General features: G+C 41.2%; 1 protein-coding gene across 11 annotated transcripts in view; it reads right to left on the reverse strand.

Moving 5' to 3' along the window:
• The window catches only part of otofa (otoferlin a), a 132,794-nt gene that overhangs the window by 30,245 nt on the left and 85,344 nt on the right, over positions 1 to 17,205 (reverse strand). For all 11 annotated transcript variants that reach the window (XM_071370802.1, XM_071370801.1, XM_071370796.1 and 8 more), the window contains exons 6-11: positions 8,924 to 8,994; positions 8,640 to 8,772; positions 8,401 to 8,455; positions 1,951 to 2,082; positions 489 to 551; positions 76 to 160 (exon numbers count right to left, since the gene is read on the reverse strand). In XM_071370802.1, coding sequence (XP_071226903.1) covers positions 76 to 160; positions 489 to 551; positions 1,951 to 2,082; positions 8,401 to 8,455; positions 8,640 to 8,772; positions 8,924 to 8,994 — 539 coding nt within the window. The remainder of the gene's footprint in view (positions 1 to 75; positions 161 to 488; positions 552 to 1,950; positions 2,083 to 8,400; positions 8,456 to 8,639; positions 8,773 to 8,923; positions 8,995 to 17,205) is intronic.

A 17,205-nucleotide genomic window follows, 5' to 3' on the forward strand; every position in this document is an offset into this window, starting at 1 on the left:
TCAAAATAATTCTAAATATGACCATGGCAACCATCAACATCACCCATGTGCCAGTCTCAGGACCTTACCACTTACCAGGCTGGGAGTAGACTGTGCCAACATCCAGCTTGAAAGTGCCAACTAAGGTGCCACTTCGCAGCAGGTTCTTAGAGTGGATCACCTGGGGAGAGAGAGAGAGAGAGAGAGAGAGAGAGAGAGAGAGAGAGAGAGAGAGAGAGAGAGAGAGAGAGAGAGAGAGAGAGAGAGAGAGAGAGAGAGAGAGAGAGAGAGAGAGAGAGAGAGGATGATGTACTGCAAACATATGGGCTACATTAGACATACATATGGGCTACAGAGCCTGAACGGATGTTTTGGAAGCAGTACAGAGCAGTGGAGTAGGATTAAGAATGTGTGGGAGAAGGATGAAATGTTGATTTCATGCTCAAAGGCTGTTACTATCAAGAGAACGATTGAACGTCTGTGTGTGTGTGTGTAGAAGAGCCACTTACTGAGAGCTTCAGGATCTTGTCAAACATGACATCTGGTGGGACGTGGAAGTCAAAGACAAAATACTGTGGGGAGAAGAGAAGGCATGATGTGATGTGACAGATACAGTAGCCTTCCTTTCTGTCAATTTACTAATGTATTGTATGATCATTCCATTGAGTTCAGTAGATTCAAAGGTTGAATTGAATTAATCAACCCCTGAAGGATTCATTGATCATGCCACACAACACGTTTCTACATGCTTGACAGGGCTGGGAATTGCCAGGGACCTCACGATACGATATTATAAAAGCAAATCAAATTGTATTGGTCGTGTACACATATTTAGCAGGTGTTATTGCGGGTGTAGTGAGAGAGAAAAAAGAAACCCGCACACTGCTCTTGCTAGTATCGCTGCTCTTTAATAAGCTTTTACGTATCGGCCTCAGGGCCTTCGTTTCTTCTTTTTTGTCATCTTATTCAACTGTTACCATGCACCTGCAAAAAAGATAGCTCAGATGTGAGTGTATTTTGAATTTTGAATTGTGGGTGTAGTGAAATGTTAGTTTTCCAAGCTCCAACAGTGCAGTACTATCTAACAATACACACAAATCTAAAAATATAAGAATGGAATTAAGAAATATTAGTATGAGCAGCGTTGGAGTCCGGAGTATAAATATATATACTGTATATGTGGTGTATAGACATTGTGGACAATATGTGCCGATATGATACGTATTGCCATTCTCACGATTCTCACGATTCTATATGTAGTGCGGTTCGATACAGTGATTTCAAATGCGATTCGATGATCCATAAATGTTGCTCACCATATGCCTGGTGCAGAGGGACAAGAGAGAGCCATGAGAAAATGAGTTTTGATCAGCCACGGAAATAAAAGTGCTGAAAATACATTCCCTATTTAGAAAGAAGATGGAGAACAGGCCATGAAGGAAAAAGCTAGCGCAAAAATAATATTGCGATATTGCCAAAACAATACGACATAATATATCGTCCAAAATAATACCCCGATTTGTAACTGTATTGTTTCCCCCCCCCCCATCACTAATGCTTGAGGTGAATAACTAACAGAATACAACCAACAATGATCAAATTAACATTCTTTCTTTTGAATCAATTCGGAGTCACGTCCAGGTAAATTGAATTGAATACAAGGGGAATTATTACAGACTAATGTCTAGCGGGATCAGGACACCAACTGAATAATGCTTTGACGTTTTGCTCAGCCTCCCTCTCGTGAAATAAGAGTGCAATGTGCATAGCTCAAGGCAGAAAGGATTCCTGTTGAGCCCAGAGCAGAGGCTTTGATCTGAACACAGCCAGGCTGGTGCTGGAGCCTCTGAACTGAGACTGGCTGCTCTTCTCACTTTTTCAACTCAATTACACACAATGTAGAAGAGAGAGGGGAGGGGAGGAAGGGAGAGCGGGAGAGACAGAGAGAAAGAGAGAGAGAGATGCACTTACCTCATTGTAGTAGGGGCAGTTAGTGGACTCCTTCATGGAGGTGTACTTCTTGTCGTCCCCAATCTCCACACAGACCACAGGGTCCATGTTAAGGCCAACCAGCTGCCTGGCCTCAACGACTGTGATGCTAATCTAATGTGACATATTAGCATTAGGGTTGCAACGTAACAGAACATTTTCTGTAAAACCCAGGTGTTCCGGAAATCCAGCTGGAGGATTATCGGAATCAGGAGGGAATAAGCATGGAGGGAATCATTTAATTCCAAAACATTCCACCCAAATGTGAATGAAAGTACCATAATAAAAGGGTACGGCGTGAAACAAACAAGACGACAACTCAGACTGGAGGTTTAGAATACAGAGGCGACTTCTGTCCCTCGGGGTTAATTATCCCTGCTGTGAACATCTCAGTCTGTGTGCGATGTTGTGGTTTCTGGTCACAGAGACGGGTACATTACTGTATCTAGGTCAGTTTGCTGTTGTTAGCAGGGGAGACTCAGAGTTTATGCAGTTTGCAGTTAGGCTACGTTAATGAGCTGTTAGATTCTGTTCATCCCACCCAGCCTTCACACTATCCTCTAATTGTATCCTTACTGAAGCTTTTTTTTCTTTCCTCTCTACTACCCCTCATTCCTCCATCCTTCCTTCTCTTCTCTCTTCTGGCGAAAAATGTGTACACTATGACCTTACCCATCACCAATTCTACTGTGAGACCTGAGTCCAAGCCGACAACCTGTACACAGCATCCAGTCGAAGCTATTTAACTGCCTTTTCTCTCATGTCTTTTCTCTCAGGAGTGCGATATAAGTCCACGTGGAGTGAGCATGGAGAGAGATCCTGTCCAAACGTTTCTCATGCTGCTGGTGTACTGGTGGGGAAATGGACAAGGCATAATGGACTATAAAGGACAGTGGCGGAGACATCCTCAAGGGCCATCCACTTTGAAACGAACTGACGAACTGAAACACTATCTGAAGCAGAACAGGAAGAAATGCCAGAAGAAGATTGCGAAGATGGAAGGGGGTGGACAACTGTGCCTGTAAATTGATTTAGGGTTGCCCTAAACTGTTTATTTGGGGTATCATGTTGATTTTGGAGGTCTATACACTAGGAAGCTTATTGTAATTTAGATTGAAATGCATTGAGATACCGATTTGTCATTAACAAACCACTAAGTTGAGGGTCTTGAATTTGCGTGATAGACTCAAAGTGAAGCACTAAGGACTGTCATTCTAAATTTGGGTTGTATAGCTATGATGGGGATGGTGATAGTAGGGGTTTTGATTTACCATGTCATATTTCTAATGTTAAAGTGCATCAATACATATGGCTTTCTGAATAATACAGTACAATTGACATGAGCATGTTTAAGTATGTTTATAACTATGTACAGTACCAGTCAAACGTTTGGACACACCTACTAATTCAAGGGTTTTTGTTAATTTTTACTATTTTCTACATTGTAGAATAACAGTGAAGACATCCACATTACAAAATAACACATATGGAATCATGTAGTAACCAAAAAAGTAGCCACCCTTTGCCTTGATGACAGCTTTGCGCACTCTTGGCATTCTCTCAACCAGCTTCACCTGGAATGCTTTTCCAACAGTCTTGAAGGAGTTTCCACATACGCTGATCACTTGTTGGCTGCTTTTCCTTCACTCTACGGTCCAACTCATCCCAAACCATCTGAATTGGGTTGAGCTATGATGGGGATGGTGATAGTAGGGGTTTTGATTTACCATGTCATATTTCTAATGTTAAAGTGCATCAATACATATGGCTTTCTGAATAATACAGTACAATTGACATGAGCATGTTTAAGTATGTTTATAACTATGTACAGTACCAGTCAAACGTTTGGACACACCTACTCATTCAAGGGTTTTTGTTAATTTTTACTATTTTCTACATTGTAGAATAACAGTGAAGACATCCATATTACAAAAGAACACATATGGAATCATGTAGTAACCAAAAAAGTAGCCACCCTTTGCCTTGATGACAGCTTTGCGCACTCTTGGCATTCTCTCAACCAGCTTCACCTGGAATGCTTTTCCAACAGTCTTGAAGGAGTTTCCACATACACTGATCACTTGTTGGCTGCTTTTCCTTCACTCTACGGTCCAACTCATCCCAAACCATCTGAATTGGGTTGAGGTCGGGTGATTGTGAAGGCCAGGTCATCTGATGCAGCACTCCATCACTATCCTTCTTGGTCAAGTTGCCCTTACACAGTCTGGAGATGTGTTGGGTCATTGTTCTGTTGAAAAACAAAAGATAGTGGGACTAAGCGCAAACCAGATGGGATGGCGTATCACTGCAGAATGCTGTGGTTGCCATGCTGGTTAAATGTGCCTTGAATTCAAAATAAATCACTGACACCATCCACACCATCACACCATCACACCTCCTCCTCCATGCTTCACGGTGGGAATCACACACGCAGAGATCATCCACTCACCTACTCTGTGTCTCACAAAGGCATGGCGGTTGCAACCAAATGACACATTTCCACCGGTCTAATGTCCATTGCTCGTGTTTCTTGGCCCAAGCAAGTCTCTTATTATTATTGGTGTCCTTTAGTAGTGGTTTATTTGCAGCAATTAAACCATGAAGGCCTGATTCACGCAGTCTCCTCTGAACAGTTGATGTTGAGATGTGTCTGTTACTTGAACTCTGTGATATTTATTTGGGCTGCAATTTCTGAGGCTGGTAAATCTAATGAACTTATCCTCTGCAGCAGAGGTAACTATGGGTCTTCCTTTACTGTGGCCGTCCTCGTGAGAGACAGTTTCATCATAGCACTTGATGGTTTTTGCGACTGCACTTGAAACTTTCAAGTTCTTGAAATTTTCCAGATTGACTGACATTCATGTCTTAAAGTAATGATGGACTGTCGTTTCTCTTTGCTTATTTGAGCTGTTCTTGCCATAATAAGGACTTGGTCTTTTACCAAATAGGGCTCTCTTCTGTTTACCACCCCTACCTTGTCACAATACAACTGATTGGCTCAAACGCATTAAGAAGGAAAGACATTCCACAAATTAACTTTTAACAAGGCACACCTGTTAATTGACATGCATTCCAGGTGACTACCTCATGAAGCTGGTTGAGAGAATGCCAAGAGTGTGCAAAGCTGTCATCAAGGCAAAGGGTGACTCCTTTGAAGAATCTCAAATATAAAATATATTTTGATTTGATCAAATCTTTTTGGTTACTACAAGATTTAGTATGTGCTTTTTTATAGTTTTAATGTATTCACTATTATTGTACATAAAATAAATAATTATTGGAATGATTTATGTGCAAATGTATTTGTAACCGGAGGCTAAGTTCGCTGTAGTAGTAGGATCACATCTCCTGCAGAGTGCGCCAAATGATAGGTGACTATTGCTGTACATTCATACCCCAGGGTGAGGGTATAAATGAAGTGATTGCCTTGTGTGTGGTGATGAAGTGTGTACTGATGTGTGATTCATATGTTCCTGTCCTCTTCTGAGAATGAACTGCACTATGTGAAGGTTTGAAACTCAATGACAGAGGTAATTTACAATTGTAATGTACTAAGTGTAAGGAAGTCTTTCCTTATCCCACTTTCCAAATCATGTTAATGCTTGTTTGATGAAAAGCATCAGCTGGCGCACAACAAAGGAAAATGTTTTAGTGTAGAGGTGCTGATTAGCAGGGAATAAACTGTAAGCTATAAAACAAAGAAAGTCACACACTCCATATATAAAACCACCCAGTAATTTGAAGGCACAGTGATGGCGTTTTTTTACCCAATAAAATACTGGGAGGTAATATATATGGAGTGTGTGACTCTCTTTGTTTTTAATGCTTGTTTGATGAAAATGCTTGTAAGTAACTTTCCATTAGGTTGAGACTTAGTCTCAAAAGGGAGGAAATGTCACGAAAAATGACAAAATTAGACATACTATAGTGTTTTTACTTAGAGAATTGTCCATTGCTATATGCTAGTGTTTTTTTTTTTTGCTGATGCAGGTTTGTCTTGTGTGACTTAGTCATAAGTCTGGGCATACAGATAAGAGCCGGGTGCGACCGCAGTATGTGACATCCCGTTTGTACTATCTGCTGGAACTCCTCTTTGTGGAAACTTGCAGGAAGGAACACACAATGGTCAGTTATCTTAATCTGCACAGACAAGCTAAAAGCCTTTCATAAACCATGTTCCTCCCCCCTGTTTGCACACATCTGCTAACTGCCACATAGACAAAGAGGTTGGACTTTCTATAAAAGCCGAGAGCCAACTCTGTTCGTTGGGCATTTAACTCTGAACTATGAGTGATTGTTGATTGCTCCATTTTTTGCTAATCTTACAATAAAGGTTGTTGTTTGAAGAATCTACAGTCTCTCTTTAGAATTTCCAAGACATCAGTCACCTTCCCCAAATTAAGGCGATGATGGTGCAATCTTTGTGAGAGGGAGGGAATATGATTTTATTGGTCCTCAACTAGTGGCTCAGACACTCAGTTAGCCCTGAGTTAGCCTGCAGGTTAGTTCTGAATGATTCATTGCCATATAAATGTACCTGGCTAAAAGGTGAGCCACTTTTGTGGTACCGGTTATCCCGAGTTGAACTCAGAGTTGACCAAAGTGACTCAAACCATGTAAGTAGTATAGGGATCAGGAGCAAAGACCAAGATTTATACCAGGACATTGGTCCATGGGCCCTTTCTTCAATTGTAAGAAACTCAAGTAGAGTAAACTCGAGTACAGTACCGCACAGTAGAGTACAGTAGAGCACAGTACAGTACATTATACAATGGGTGGGTCTAATCATGAATGCAGATTGGTTAAAACCGCATTCCAGCCGGTGTCTATTCCACAGGTTACCACCGGCTAAATCTATAACATTAAAATGCCTATTTACTCTGTTCCATTTGACTGCGCAATCCAGACTGAGACTGCGCAATCTCATCAGCCCAGCCAAGCAATTTATAAACTTGATCTCCACTATAAAAAGCATCTAGACTTTATCTCACATTTCTTTTAGACTATCATTTTGTTTTCAAGAGCGGAGATTTGTATAAACCTTGCTGTCTGTCTCTCCAACATTTGCAACATTGTTTCAATATTTAAATTAGATTTCCAGCTGTCCCATAGTAAGGAATGTGTTCGGGAGTCGGGACAAGACAGGCAGGCAGGGAGCGTTTCTCAGCCAGTCAAAATCATGAATCAGCTGACATAATTTCTATGGATATATACAATGAAATGTCAATTGAAGAAAGGTTAAATGAAACGAAGTGCAGCTAGTTTGGAGTCTTTTCAGTGTCAGTTTGAAGTGATTGTGTTAGCTGTGTTGTTTTAACTAACGTTGCGTCATGCGTTGGGATTCATTGTTTACCTAGCTAGCTATCTAGCTACATTTCTTAACAAAATACTCTAGTCTTAGTGTGCCAGAGCGCAGAATAACTGATGCATTTTTGAACACTCAACACCCGTTGAATATGTCCGGTGTCGGTAAACGTTGGCAACAAAGCATAATTAAATTGTTGCCAGCAGCACAGCTACAGTCACCAACGCTCTAGATAACATGAAAACTGCCTAACCAGCTCTGCTAGGGAGAGTAAAATGGTCAGAGTGGGGTGTTCTCTCATTATCTGTCTGGAAGTAGCTAGCCAGTGTTAGCCAGTTAGCTTGGGTGCTTGACTGTAGTTGTTAGGCCAGAACTTTCCGAACAACTCTACTTATTGGCCAGAGCGTCCAGTGTGCGCTCTGAACGCGATAGGGCGAGTAATGTTCAGTGAGCTGTTCTCTCTCTCTCTCTTAGATCTCTGGAAGTAGCTGGCAAGTTAGTACAGAGCGGTTGTATCAAGCCTTAAAGAGATGGGTGGGGCTAAGGCTTAAGAGGGTGTGAACAATGCTGAATGGGTGTAGACAAAGAAGGGTGTTCTATTGAAATAATAGTGTTAGATAAAAAATAATCATGAATTGCTTTATTTCCAAACATTAAGTTTAGGAGTCAGGTTTGGGACAGCCACCTGTACAAACAATGACATTGTACCATACTAATTTAACAATATGTTTGTTATTGCCTAGAAATGAATCAGAACATACCATGATTTAAATACATTTCCTAATTTTAGAACTTAACAGTTTTTAAAAACGTTTTTTGGGCGAGCCTATTACTATGGTTGAACCTGCAAAACAACAAAATTTTTGAGTGGCAAGTAGCCTAGCGGTTAGAGTGTTGGGACAGTAACCGAAAGGTCGCTGGATCAAATACATGAGCTGAAAAATCTGTCAATGTGCCCTTGAGCAAGGCACTTAATTTGCTCGAGAGGTGCCGTACTACTATGGCTAATCCTGTAAAACAACACATTTCACTGCACCTATCTGGTGTATGTGACAATAAAACATGTTTTAGTTCTTTTTAGATATTTTGGGGGGGGGGATTGGGGTGGATTCTTTCCCTCATCTCACCTGGTAATCCACAGGCCTCCCAGAACTAGGCTCCATCTTGATATCAGGCTTTGATCTGAGAGAGTCAAGGCACACAAATCAGAGCTTTTCCTAATGACTGCTACAGCCTGCAGTTTGCTAATTTACTCAACTAGTACTGTAGTATGGGTTATAAACAGGAATAAGAGTGTTATAAAGGGTGAATGGATCGTTGCAGTAACAGATGTACAATAAGTAAGTACATAAATAAGTACACAGACCTCTTGTTGGAGACATTGGTGGTGACGGCAGTGACGGAGGCCAGGGAGATGCAGTCTGGGTCCAGACCCCCCACCCCTCCCAGACGCATGGCCTTCCTGTTCAGATCCTCCATGTCCAAGATGGCTGGCTCATCTTGGGGGTGCCATCACAATAACCTATGTTACTATATGCCAGGGGAGGCCAACCCTCTTCCTGGAGAGCTACAGGTCTCTCTATCTCTGCTCTAACACACCTGATTCAATTTATCAAAGTCTCAATGGGCAGCTGATTAGTAAAAGCCTACCTTTCTTGTGGTCATCCTTGGAGCTCTTGGTCTTGCCGAGCTTCATGGCTGAGAATACCCCCTTCCCCGCTCTGAGGGAGGAAGAGAAGGAGAGAACGTAAAATAAACAAAGGAACTACTGAAATCAGTAGTGAAATCAGGTCAAATATCCTGGAAGACCTACCTCTTTGGGGATAATGACAAAGTCAATTTCCCCAAATTCATGAACTATTCTCATTATGCTGACATTCAGAGGACTTTGTTAACTCTCATGTAGGGACTTTTATATTTATCTGAGGAGGACCTCATTGAACAAGAAATGTATGAGTGCTTCAGTAGTACATTATGAAAAACTACAGTAACTAACTCAAACCTACACCAGGGGTAGGCAACCCTGTTCCTGGGGTGCCACAGTTACTGCAGGATTTTGTTCCAACTAGGCACCACACTTGACCAACTAAGCTAATTGATCAGTTCAGTGATTGCCTAAATTCAACATAAACTACATTACCAAAAGTATGTGGACACCTGTTCATCGAACATCTCATTCCAAAGTCATGGGCATTGAAATGGAGTTGGTCCCCCCTTTCCTGCTATAACGGCCTCCACTCTTCTGAGTAGGCTTTGCTGCAGTGACTTGCTTCCATTAAGCCACAAGAGCATTAGTGAGGTCGGGCACTGATGTTGGGCGATTAGGCCTATCGCGCAGTCGGCGTTCCAATTCATCCCAAAGGTGTTCGATTGGGGCTGAGGTCAGGGCTCTGTGCAGGTCAGTCAAGTTCTTCCACACCGATCTCCACAAACCATTTCTGTATGGACCTCGCTTTGTGCACGGGGTATTGTCATGTTGAAACAGGAAAGGGCCTTCCCCAAACTGTTGCCACAAAATTGGAAGAACAGAATCGTCTAGAATGTTATTGTATGCTGTAGCGTTAAGATTTCCCTTCACTGGAACTAAGGTGCCTAGCATGAACCATGAAAAACAGCCCCAGACCATTATTCCTCCTCCATCAGACTTTACAGTTGGCACTATGCATTGGGGCAGATAGTGTTCTCCTGGCATCCATCAAACCCAGATTCGTCCTCTGGATTGCCAGATGGTGAAGTGTGAGAACGCATTTCCACTGCTCAAGAGTCCAATGGCGGCGAGCTTTACACCACTCCAGCATACGCTTGGCATTACGCATGGTGATCTTAGGCTTGTGTGCGGCTGCTCGGCCATGGAAACCCATTTCATGAAGCTCCCGACGAACATTACTTGTGTTGACGTGGTGACGTTGATTCCAGAGGCAGTTTGGAACTCGGTAGTGAGTTTTGCAACCGAGGACAGGCGATTTTTACGCGTCACATGCTTCAGCGCTTGGCGGCCACGTTCTGTGAGCATGTGTGGCCTACCACGTCTCAGCTGTGCAGTTGTTACTCCTAGTCGTTTCCACTTCACAATAGCACTTACAGTTGACCGGGGCAGCTTTAGCAGGGCAGAAATGTGATGAACTGACTTGTTGGAAAGGTGGCATCCTATGACGGTTCCACGTTGAAAGTCACTGAGCTCCTTAGTAAGGCGATGGCTGTGTGCTCGATTGTATACACCGGCCAGCAATGGGTGTGGCTGAAATATCCGAATCCGCAAATTTGAAGAGGTGCCCACATACTTTTGTATATATAGTGTACCTGGTCTTCCAGGTCAGATCAATCAAAAACATGAAGTGCCTGTGGCACTCCAGGATGAGGGGTTGCCTACCCTGCCCTAAATCAACATAACTCATTGCACCATCAGGAGAGAAACATTTAGCAGAGATGAACATCACATGGACAAGACAGTCTCTTCAACCCCCCGACCCCCATCACTATAGAACCCAGCGGTGTCCAATAACGACACACAGTTATTACAGAGGATCACATATCACCACCCTAACAAAGGCCTGGACCGACAAATGAGGGGCCTTAATAATGAACAATTATGAGCGTGACCATCCAATTAGCTGCAGATATAGATACATTTCAGATAGAAGATGAAAGGGAGGTTTTCTGTTTGTCTTCTCAAGCCTTCGAAAGTGGAGCAGTTGATCAGAGTTCAATGTCTGCTTTCCATCTTCCTTTCATTAATTCACTGATATCTATCAAACCCTCTTTCGATAAGAACCATAAAAGGAAGGAGCTAAGAGTGTTCTTTCAAGAAAATATATCATATTCAACATGACCGGTTTGGGAGGATGAATTGGAAAGGGAAAATCCTTTAGAAAGAAGCTGTAAGACTACAAAAATAATTGTTCACTCAAGGCTGGTTCACCTACCATACTATTATTATTGACATAATCACAACGCAATGGACTTTAGATTGTAACATTTGTAAAACTGTTCCACAAAACCAATAACACCTCAAAACAACACTAGAGTGTGTTGAACACCATCAGGTGTTGAATACAGATGTAGGATCTTAATTTGAGCACGTGAATTATTATGTGGATTATAATTAATGGACCATTTTTGTAGAGGTTGATACATTTTTTGTTAGGGAAAATCTCACATTTTAAAGTGGAAATTACAAACTTTAGAAAGCCTGTATAAACCTTGAATACACTACAAGTTTGCATTTCCTGCTGTGCAGGAACATTCCCAGCAACAAAAGAGTGATCAAATTAAGATCCTACATCTGTACAGCCTCAGTCAGATTAACAAACATTTAACCTTTTACTACATTGGGCTAAATCAGGCTCCCACAGAGTGATTCTTGGTAGTCTTAAACAAATCTATACACCTCACACACATGGTTATGGGCTTAAAAAAGAAGACACTTGTAGCATGTCAGATATAGCATTGAAATGTATTCAATTTAGAGTTTGCATCCTAAAATTACACTTTATATACATCACAGACAACAGAAATATAACAAAACTGTTTGACATAGAAACACTGGATTTTTGTCGTTAATATACATATTTAATCATTACAAAATTATGTAAAATATTAATAACATTCCACCCATTAGGCTAAAGAGGGCGCATTTGGTCCTTGGCTGGAGGAAAGGGCTCCGCAGATCATACTAACCAATAAGCAAAAGCAAGTGGTTCATACATACCATACAAAAGATACCAAGGGTCCAAACCCAGCTCAGGATGACAAGACTAGCTACCTCCCTGTCTCTCAACAGAATAAGTTTCAGCTGTGCCTCATTCACTCTATTCCATGTTTGGAGTTCCTTCCTTAAACAGGAGCCTAGCTCACAGGTGCACTAGAATCCAAGTAGGTAGGTAAAGAGGAATACAGGTGTGCATGCAGGGAGGCAGAGGGGGGAGAGGCAGGTGAGAGTATGATTCTAAGGCGAAAGTACAGCAGTTGACAAGCTGCTGTGGTGTTGGGGAAGAGGGAGGGGGTGCACTGACGACCAAATAATATGAGTGTAGACAAGCATGGCAAGGGATCCATTGGAGCACATATACAGTACACTCTGAAACGAAGACACACACAGGCATGCAAGCACACACCAGGGGTTAGAACCGGTTCAGGGAACGGAACTGAAAACTGGAAAAGTACAAAACATTTTTAGAAACAGAATCAGAACCAGGAACAAAAGTGATCTATACAGTTCCGGAACAGAACCTTTATTTTAAAAGGATGGGGACCGGTTAATAACATTATTTTATGTTACGAGCATTTTTTCCCAGTCCCACAAAAAAATGTAACAAAGCGCCTATGCAAAGCCCTCACTCTTTCACTCAGCAACTGCTTCCAGTGTCTGCCTGCCAGCTGAAAATCTTTGCCAGTGTGTGTAGGCTACCTACCCCTCCCAAAACATAAGCGACTAGCCTACTGACGTTACAAGTGTGATTAAGAAATTAGGGAGAGATGTATTTATTTTTTTAACTAGAGAAGAACGGATTAACTTTTTCAATGCTAGTTAAGGATACTATAGTTATCATGTTTCACATTGGATTTATTAACTACAAAAAGATAAGACGTGTTTTTCTTTGAATTCTGGTGCCACTCCGCACACACAAGCTTGTTAGCTCTGGTCCAATGCTAAGCCAACTCTCAGAAGTTCAAAGACATTCAAAGTTCCTTCATAGAAGCCGCTCCTCCGTAGGTGTAATTCTGTGGTCCTAATTGAAGTAACGCATGTCATAAAAAGATGGCCAGCGCTTCAAGTCAAGCCTCCTCCTCCATCCTCTCTGGCTCTCTCCTCACCCGCAAAATTTCTGTTGCATCTCACGCCTACACTTGTCTGTCCAATGCATGTAAACTACTAGCCCATTTCAGAGGTTTAAAAAGGTTCGAACCAGTTCATAACTTTATTTTTCTGGTCAAAACAGTCAAACGGAACAAAAAAAAGAATGGTTCTCTTCAGAACAAAACAATTGAAAAAAATTTTTTTCCAACCCCTAACACACACACACACTGTGGTGGTTGTAGAAGTATTTGGCCTCTCACTCTGTCAGAGCAGAACGCTACTGTTGAATAAACTGGGAGGATTAAAGAGGAAAGTTTGGAGTCTGTCTGTCAGAGGACTATAGAGGATCACAGCGTCTTATTACAGTCAGCAGGAACAAAATGGAGGCGATGGAACTGGAGCAGACAAGCTCCACCACAGAGTGAGCTGTCACCAGGGATGAAAACCCACAGACAAAAGGGCCTAATACATTTCAACACCTCTATAACAAAGAGACACTCTAATAAAGTTACCAACATTATAAAAGAAACACCTACTTCTCTTTTCTTCCTTTTCCAGTCTTCTCTTTTCCTTTACTGTGGCAAGCACATTGTGAATGCAGATCGGGACAAAAAGAGTGGTTAACAAACATCACTATCTTTTGAGAGAAGCCGTGTCTGAGCGAGAGAAAGAGAAGAGAACTGATTGAGAGGCTTTGCCTTTTTGCTGTTGTTTAATCAGTGACTATAGTTTAATAAAAGAGAGTAGAGACAGGGCTGTTTGAGAATGTATGAAAGGTCAGTGAGTAGGCAGAGCAGAGAGATGCTAAATGGAAATTAAAAACTGGCTGAACTTCAGAAAGGGTAAATTTGAGCAAATATGCTGCTGGAGGGGCAATTTCTGCACTGTTTTTGTCTCTCGATGTGATGGAATTCCAACTCAATGAACAAAAGTCACGTTATCCCTAAAATAAAAAATGTCACACTATGAAGTCTTTATGAGCAATAATACAAGCTATGTGCATTCAGAAAAATGTCACTAAGTACCCAGTATTTTTGCTCTTTTCATTTAAACTGAAATGGAAGAAAAAACAAGTAAAAATGTATCTTTAATCAAAACACTGCAAATCAAACCAATCAAATCACATCAAACCAATCAAAACCACACAAACTGTATGCTTGAATCAGGTTGTGGAGTAACTCATCAGACCAACATCAACAACTGATCAATCTTGATGTAACCAACCCCCTGCTGATGTAACCAACCCCCTGTTGAAAAGACGTTTAGAAGACTTATTTTCTGGATGTTGAAAAGGCATCTATGTTTCACAAGTTTGAACAGCACAGTACAGCACAGTACAGTAGAGTTTAATTCAGCAGAGTACAGTATAGTAGAGCAATGTACAGTACAGTTTAGTTTAATTCAGTGGAGTACAGTAGGGTACCAAGTACATTATACTGTGCTCTACTGTACTGTACTGTAGTGTACTGTACTGACCTACATTTTACTTTTCATTACCCTACTGTGCTCTATTGTACTGTACTGAGCTATACTCAACGTTTTCTCTACTTTACTGTACTGTCTAAACTGTCTTTTTTTTTTCTTCGATGATTGGTTCTGATTTGGTAGGGCCAGACCAAAAATCGACAAAACAAAGATGTCCAAAAGACGCTAGGCGTTAGTCCGTGCTCAGTGGTTATTGACATTTTAGTTTTTACTTATTTGTAGGCGTTTGAGATGGTACGCAACTACAACAGAAATACAGAGGGGCAGCACGCCACCTGACGTAATGCGCAAGAGACACACACACAGACACACACAAAAGCATTCCTTTTTTTCAATTTACCAAAAATGTTGTTCGCACAAAGGTTTACAGCTTTACTTTTTTCCTTTCATCAAAATATTACATTTTCATCCATTACTGTTGTTTGTTTCATTAAGCATTGGTATGCAAATACTACAAATACTACAATGTCAAAGCAAATGTTACATTCAATGAATTTATTTTTACTATTTTACTATTTACTATCTTTTTTTTATTATGATGGATATCAAATATATCAAATAAAGGCTTCACTTACAAGTGGACAGAGTGTGCTTGATGGCTGATAACTCCATGTTGGAATAAGTAATGAGGACAAAAAGGGTCCTCATTTCAACCAAATACACTGGTATATCTCCTAATATTAAATATAGTCTTATAAGATATACTGGCGTTGAGAAATACACACATTAATAAAAAGTGTGACAACCAACCCCGGTCTCCCCAACTGTTACAATCAGGTTCAGACTCTTGTGGTTGGAGGATCTATAAAACATAATAATAGCAATATTGACTGTATGGAAATGTGGTTTCAGAAATAAGCGAAATATTTCTCAAGTGAATGTAAAGTGTATTGTAGTGCTCTACAGTATGTCCCATGAGAGATGTGTACAGTTATCTTTGATTAATGTTTGATGTGAGTGTGTGTGTGTGCATGCGTGCGTATGCTTATGTGTGTGCATGTGTGCCGCCACATGCGTGTGTGTGTGTAATAGGTATGCCACTTCAGCATTAAACCAGTACCTGATAGGATTCAGCTTCTCACTGCAGGAGAGACACACAACTTGCGTAACATACTGCATAGTACACACTCTGATGTACTTCACACATACAGTACGTGTGTTCATATATAATACATACAAGTATTAATAAATCAAGTTACTACAAATCAAGTTATGTGTAAAGATATATGAGTAGAGAATACATCAGTAAACCAGGACAATTCCCAAAAGTCTTTATGATGTACCTGGCAGCTACAGCCTGGTATCAATCACCTCGTATGGTCTTGGGTTCAAACCCTCTGCATCAGAATGAAAATGAATCATTAATTTTAGTTTATCAATACATCAGCGAATGAGAGTCAGAGTTACAAGAGATGGATAGGAAGTGGGGGCGGGGGGGCAGGAGGGGAGAGTGAAAAAGAGAGAGGGTCGGGGAGAGAAAGAGAGAGAGGAGAATGGTCGGTATAAAATAAAATCAAAAACTTGCAAAATTGAATATAAATAAATAAAAGAGGAGAAAAAAAGAATTGAGCTGCAGGTAATTAATAATGTATCACCACAAAGCTCTGTTCTGCTCTGGGGGCTCTGCTGAATAGTCTCTCTCTCTCTCACACACACACACACACACACACACACACACACACACACACACACACACACACACACACACACACACACACACACACACACACACACACACACACACACACACACACACACACACACACACACACACACACACACACACACACACACACACACACACACACACACACACACAGTATTCTCTCAGGAGTGTCTCGTGATCAGATGGTCAGACAACAATCAGGTGATACCAGACAACCAGAGTGGTGGTTCAATGTTCCAGAGCGGACTGTTCCGGTCTAAAAAAAAAGATTTCCCATTCCACTGCTTTCTCATGAAGTTCTCTCCTATTATTAACATTAATATCCACAGAAATGGTGTTCTAAATCTCTATTTCAATTACAATGATGACGCAAGCATTGCCCTCCGACTTCTATAAAAATGTAGCCTTTTGAAATATGACGGTCAATATCTCAAGAGCTTAGCTGTTCTGTCTGGTTAGGCATTGTTTTTTATGAAACAAGGCTGCAGGTGTTATTGCATATGGCCTCTTAGCTACTGCTTATATTTGTTCCCTCTGTGTAATTGCAAAAAGCTTGTATTCTGGGCTGCTGGTGTGGTATTCGTTCCTCTGTGTATTTGTAATAAGGTTGCATTTTAGGCTGGTGTGGTATTTATTTCTTCATTAGTGTAAAAGGCTTTATCAATATTTAACATCAGAGAACAATCCTTTGAGTCTATGTAGCCTATACTGGATGAAAACAGGACAGAAAGAAAAACAGCCTTCCAAATACAGAACAAGCGATGACAGAAAGAGAAAGGAAGGAAGGAAGGAAGAAGAGAGATGTGTGTAGAGGAGGTAAAAATATCAGGCTGGTCACAAGAAAAAGCGGTTGACTTCGGATGTTTCAAAAGGTCCCGAGGACGTTTTCCTCAGTGCTCACAAAAAAACAGTGGCACAGCACTGGACTCAATCTCACGAGGTTCAGAGCCTTCCCTGAACCATAGCCTTAAAACCACTTGGAAT

This window comes from Salvelinus alpinus, chromosome 27, assembly GCF_045679555.1.
Source record: "Salvelinus alpinus chromosome 27, SLU_Salpinus.1, whole genome shotgun sequence".
NCBI lineage: Eukaryota > Metazoa > Chordata > Actinopteri > Salmoniformes > Salmonidae > Salvelinus > Salvelinus alpinus.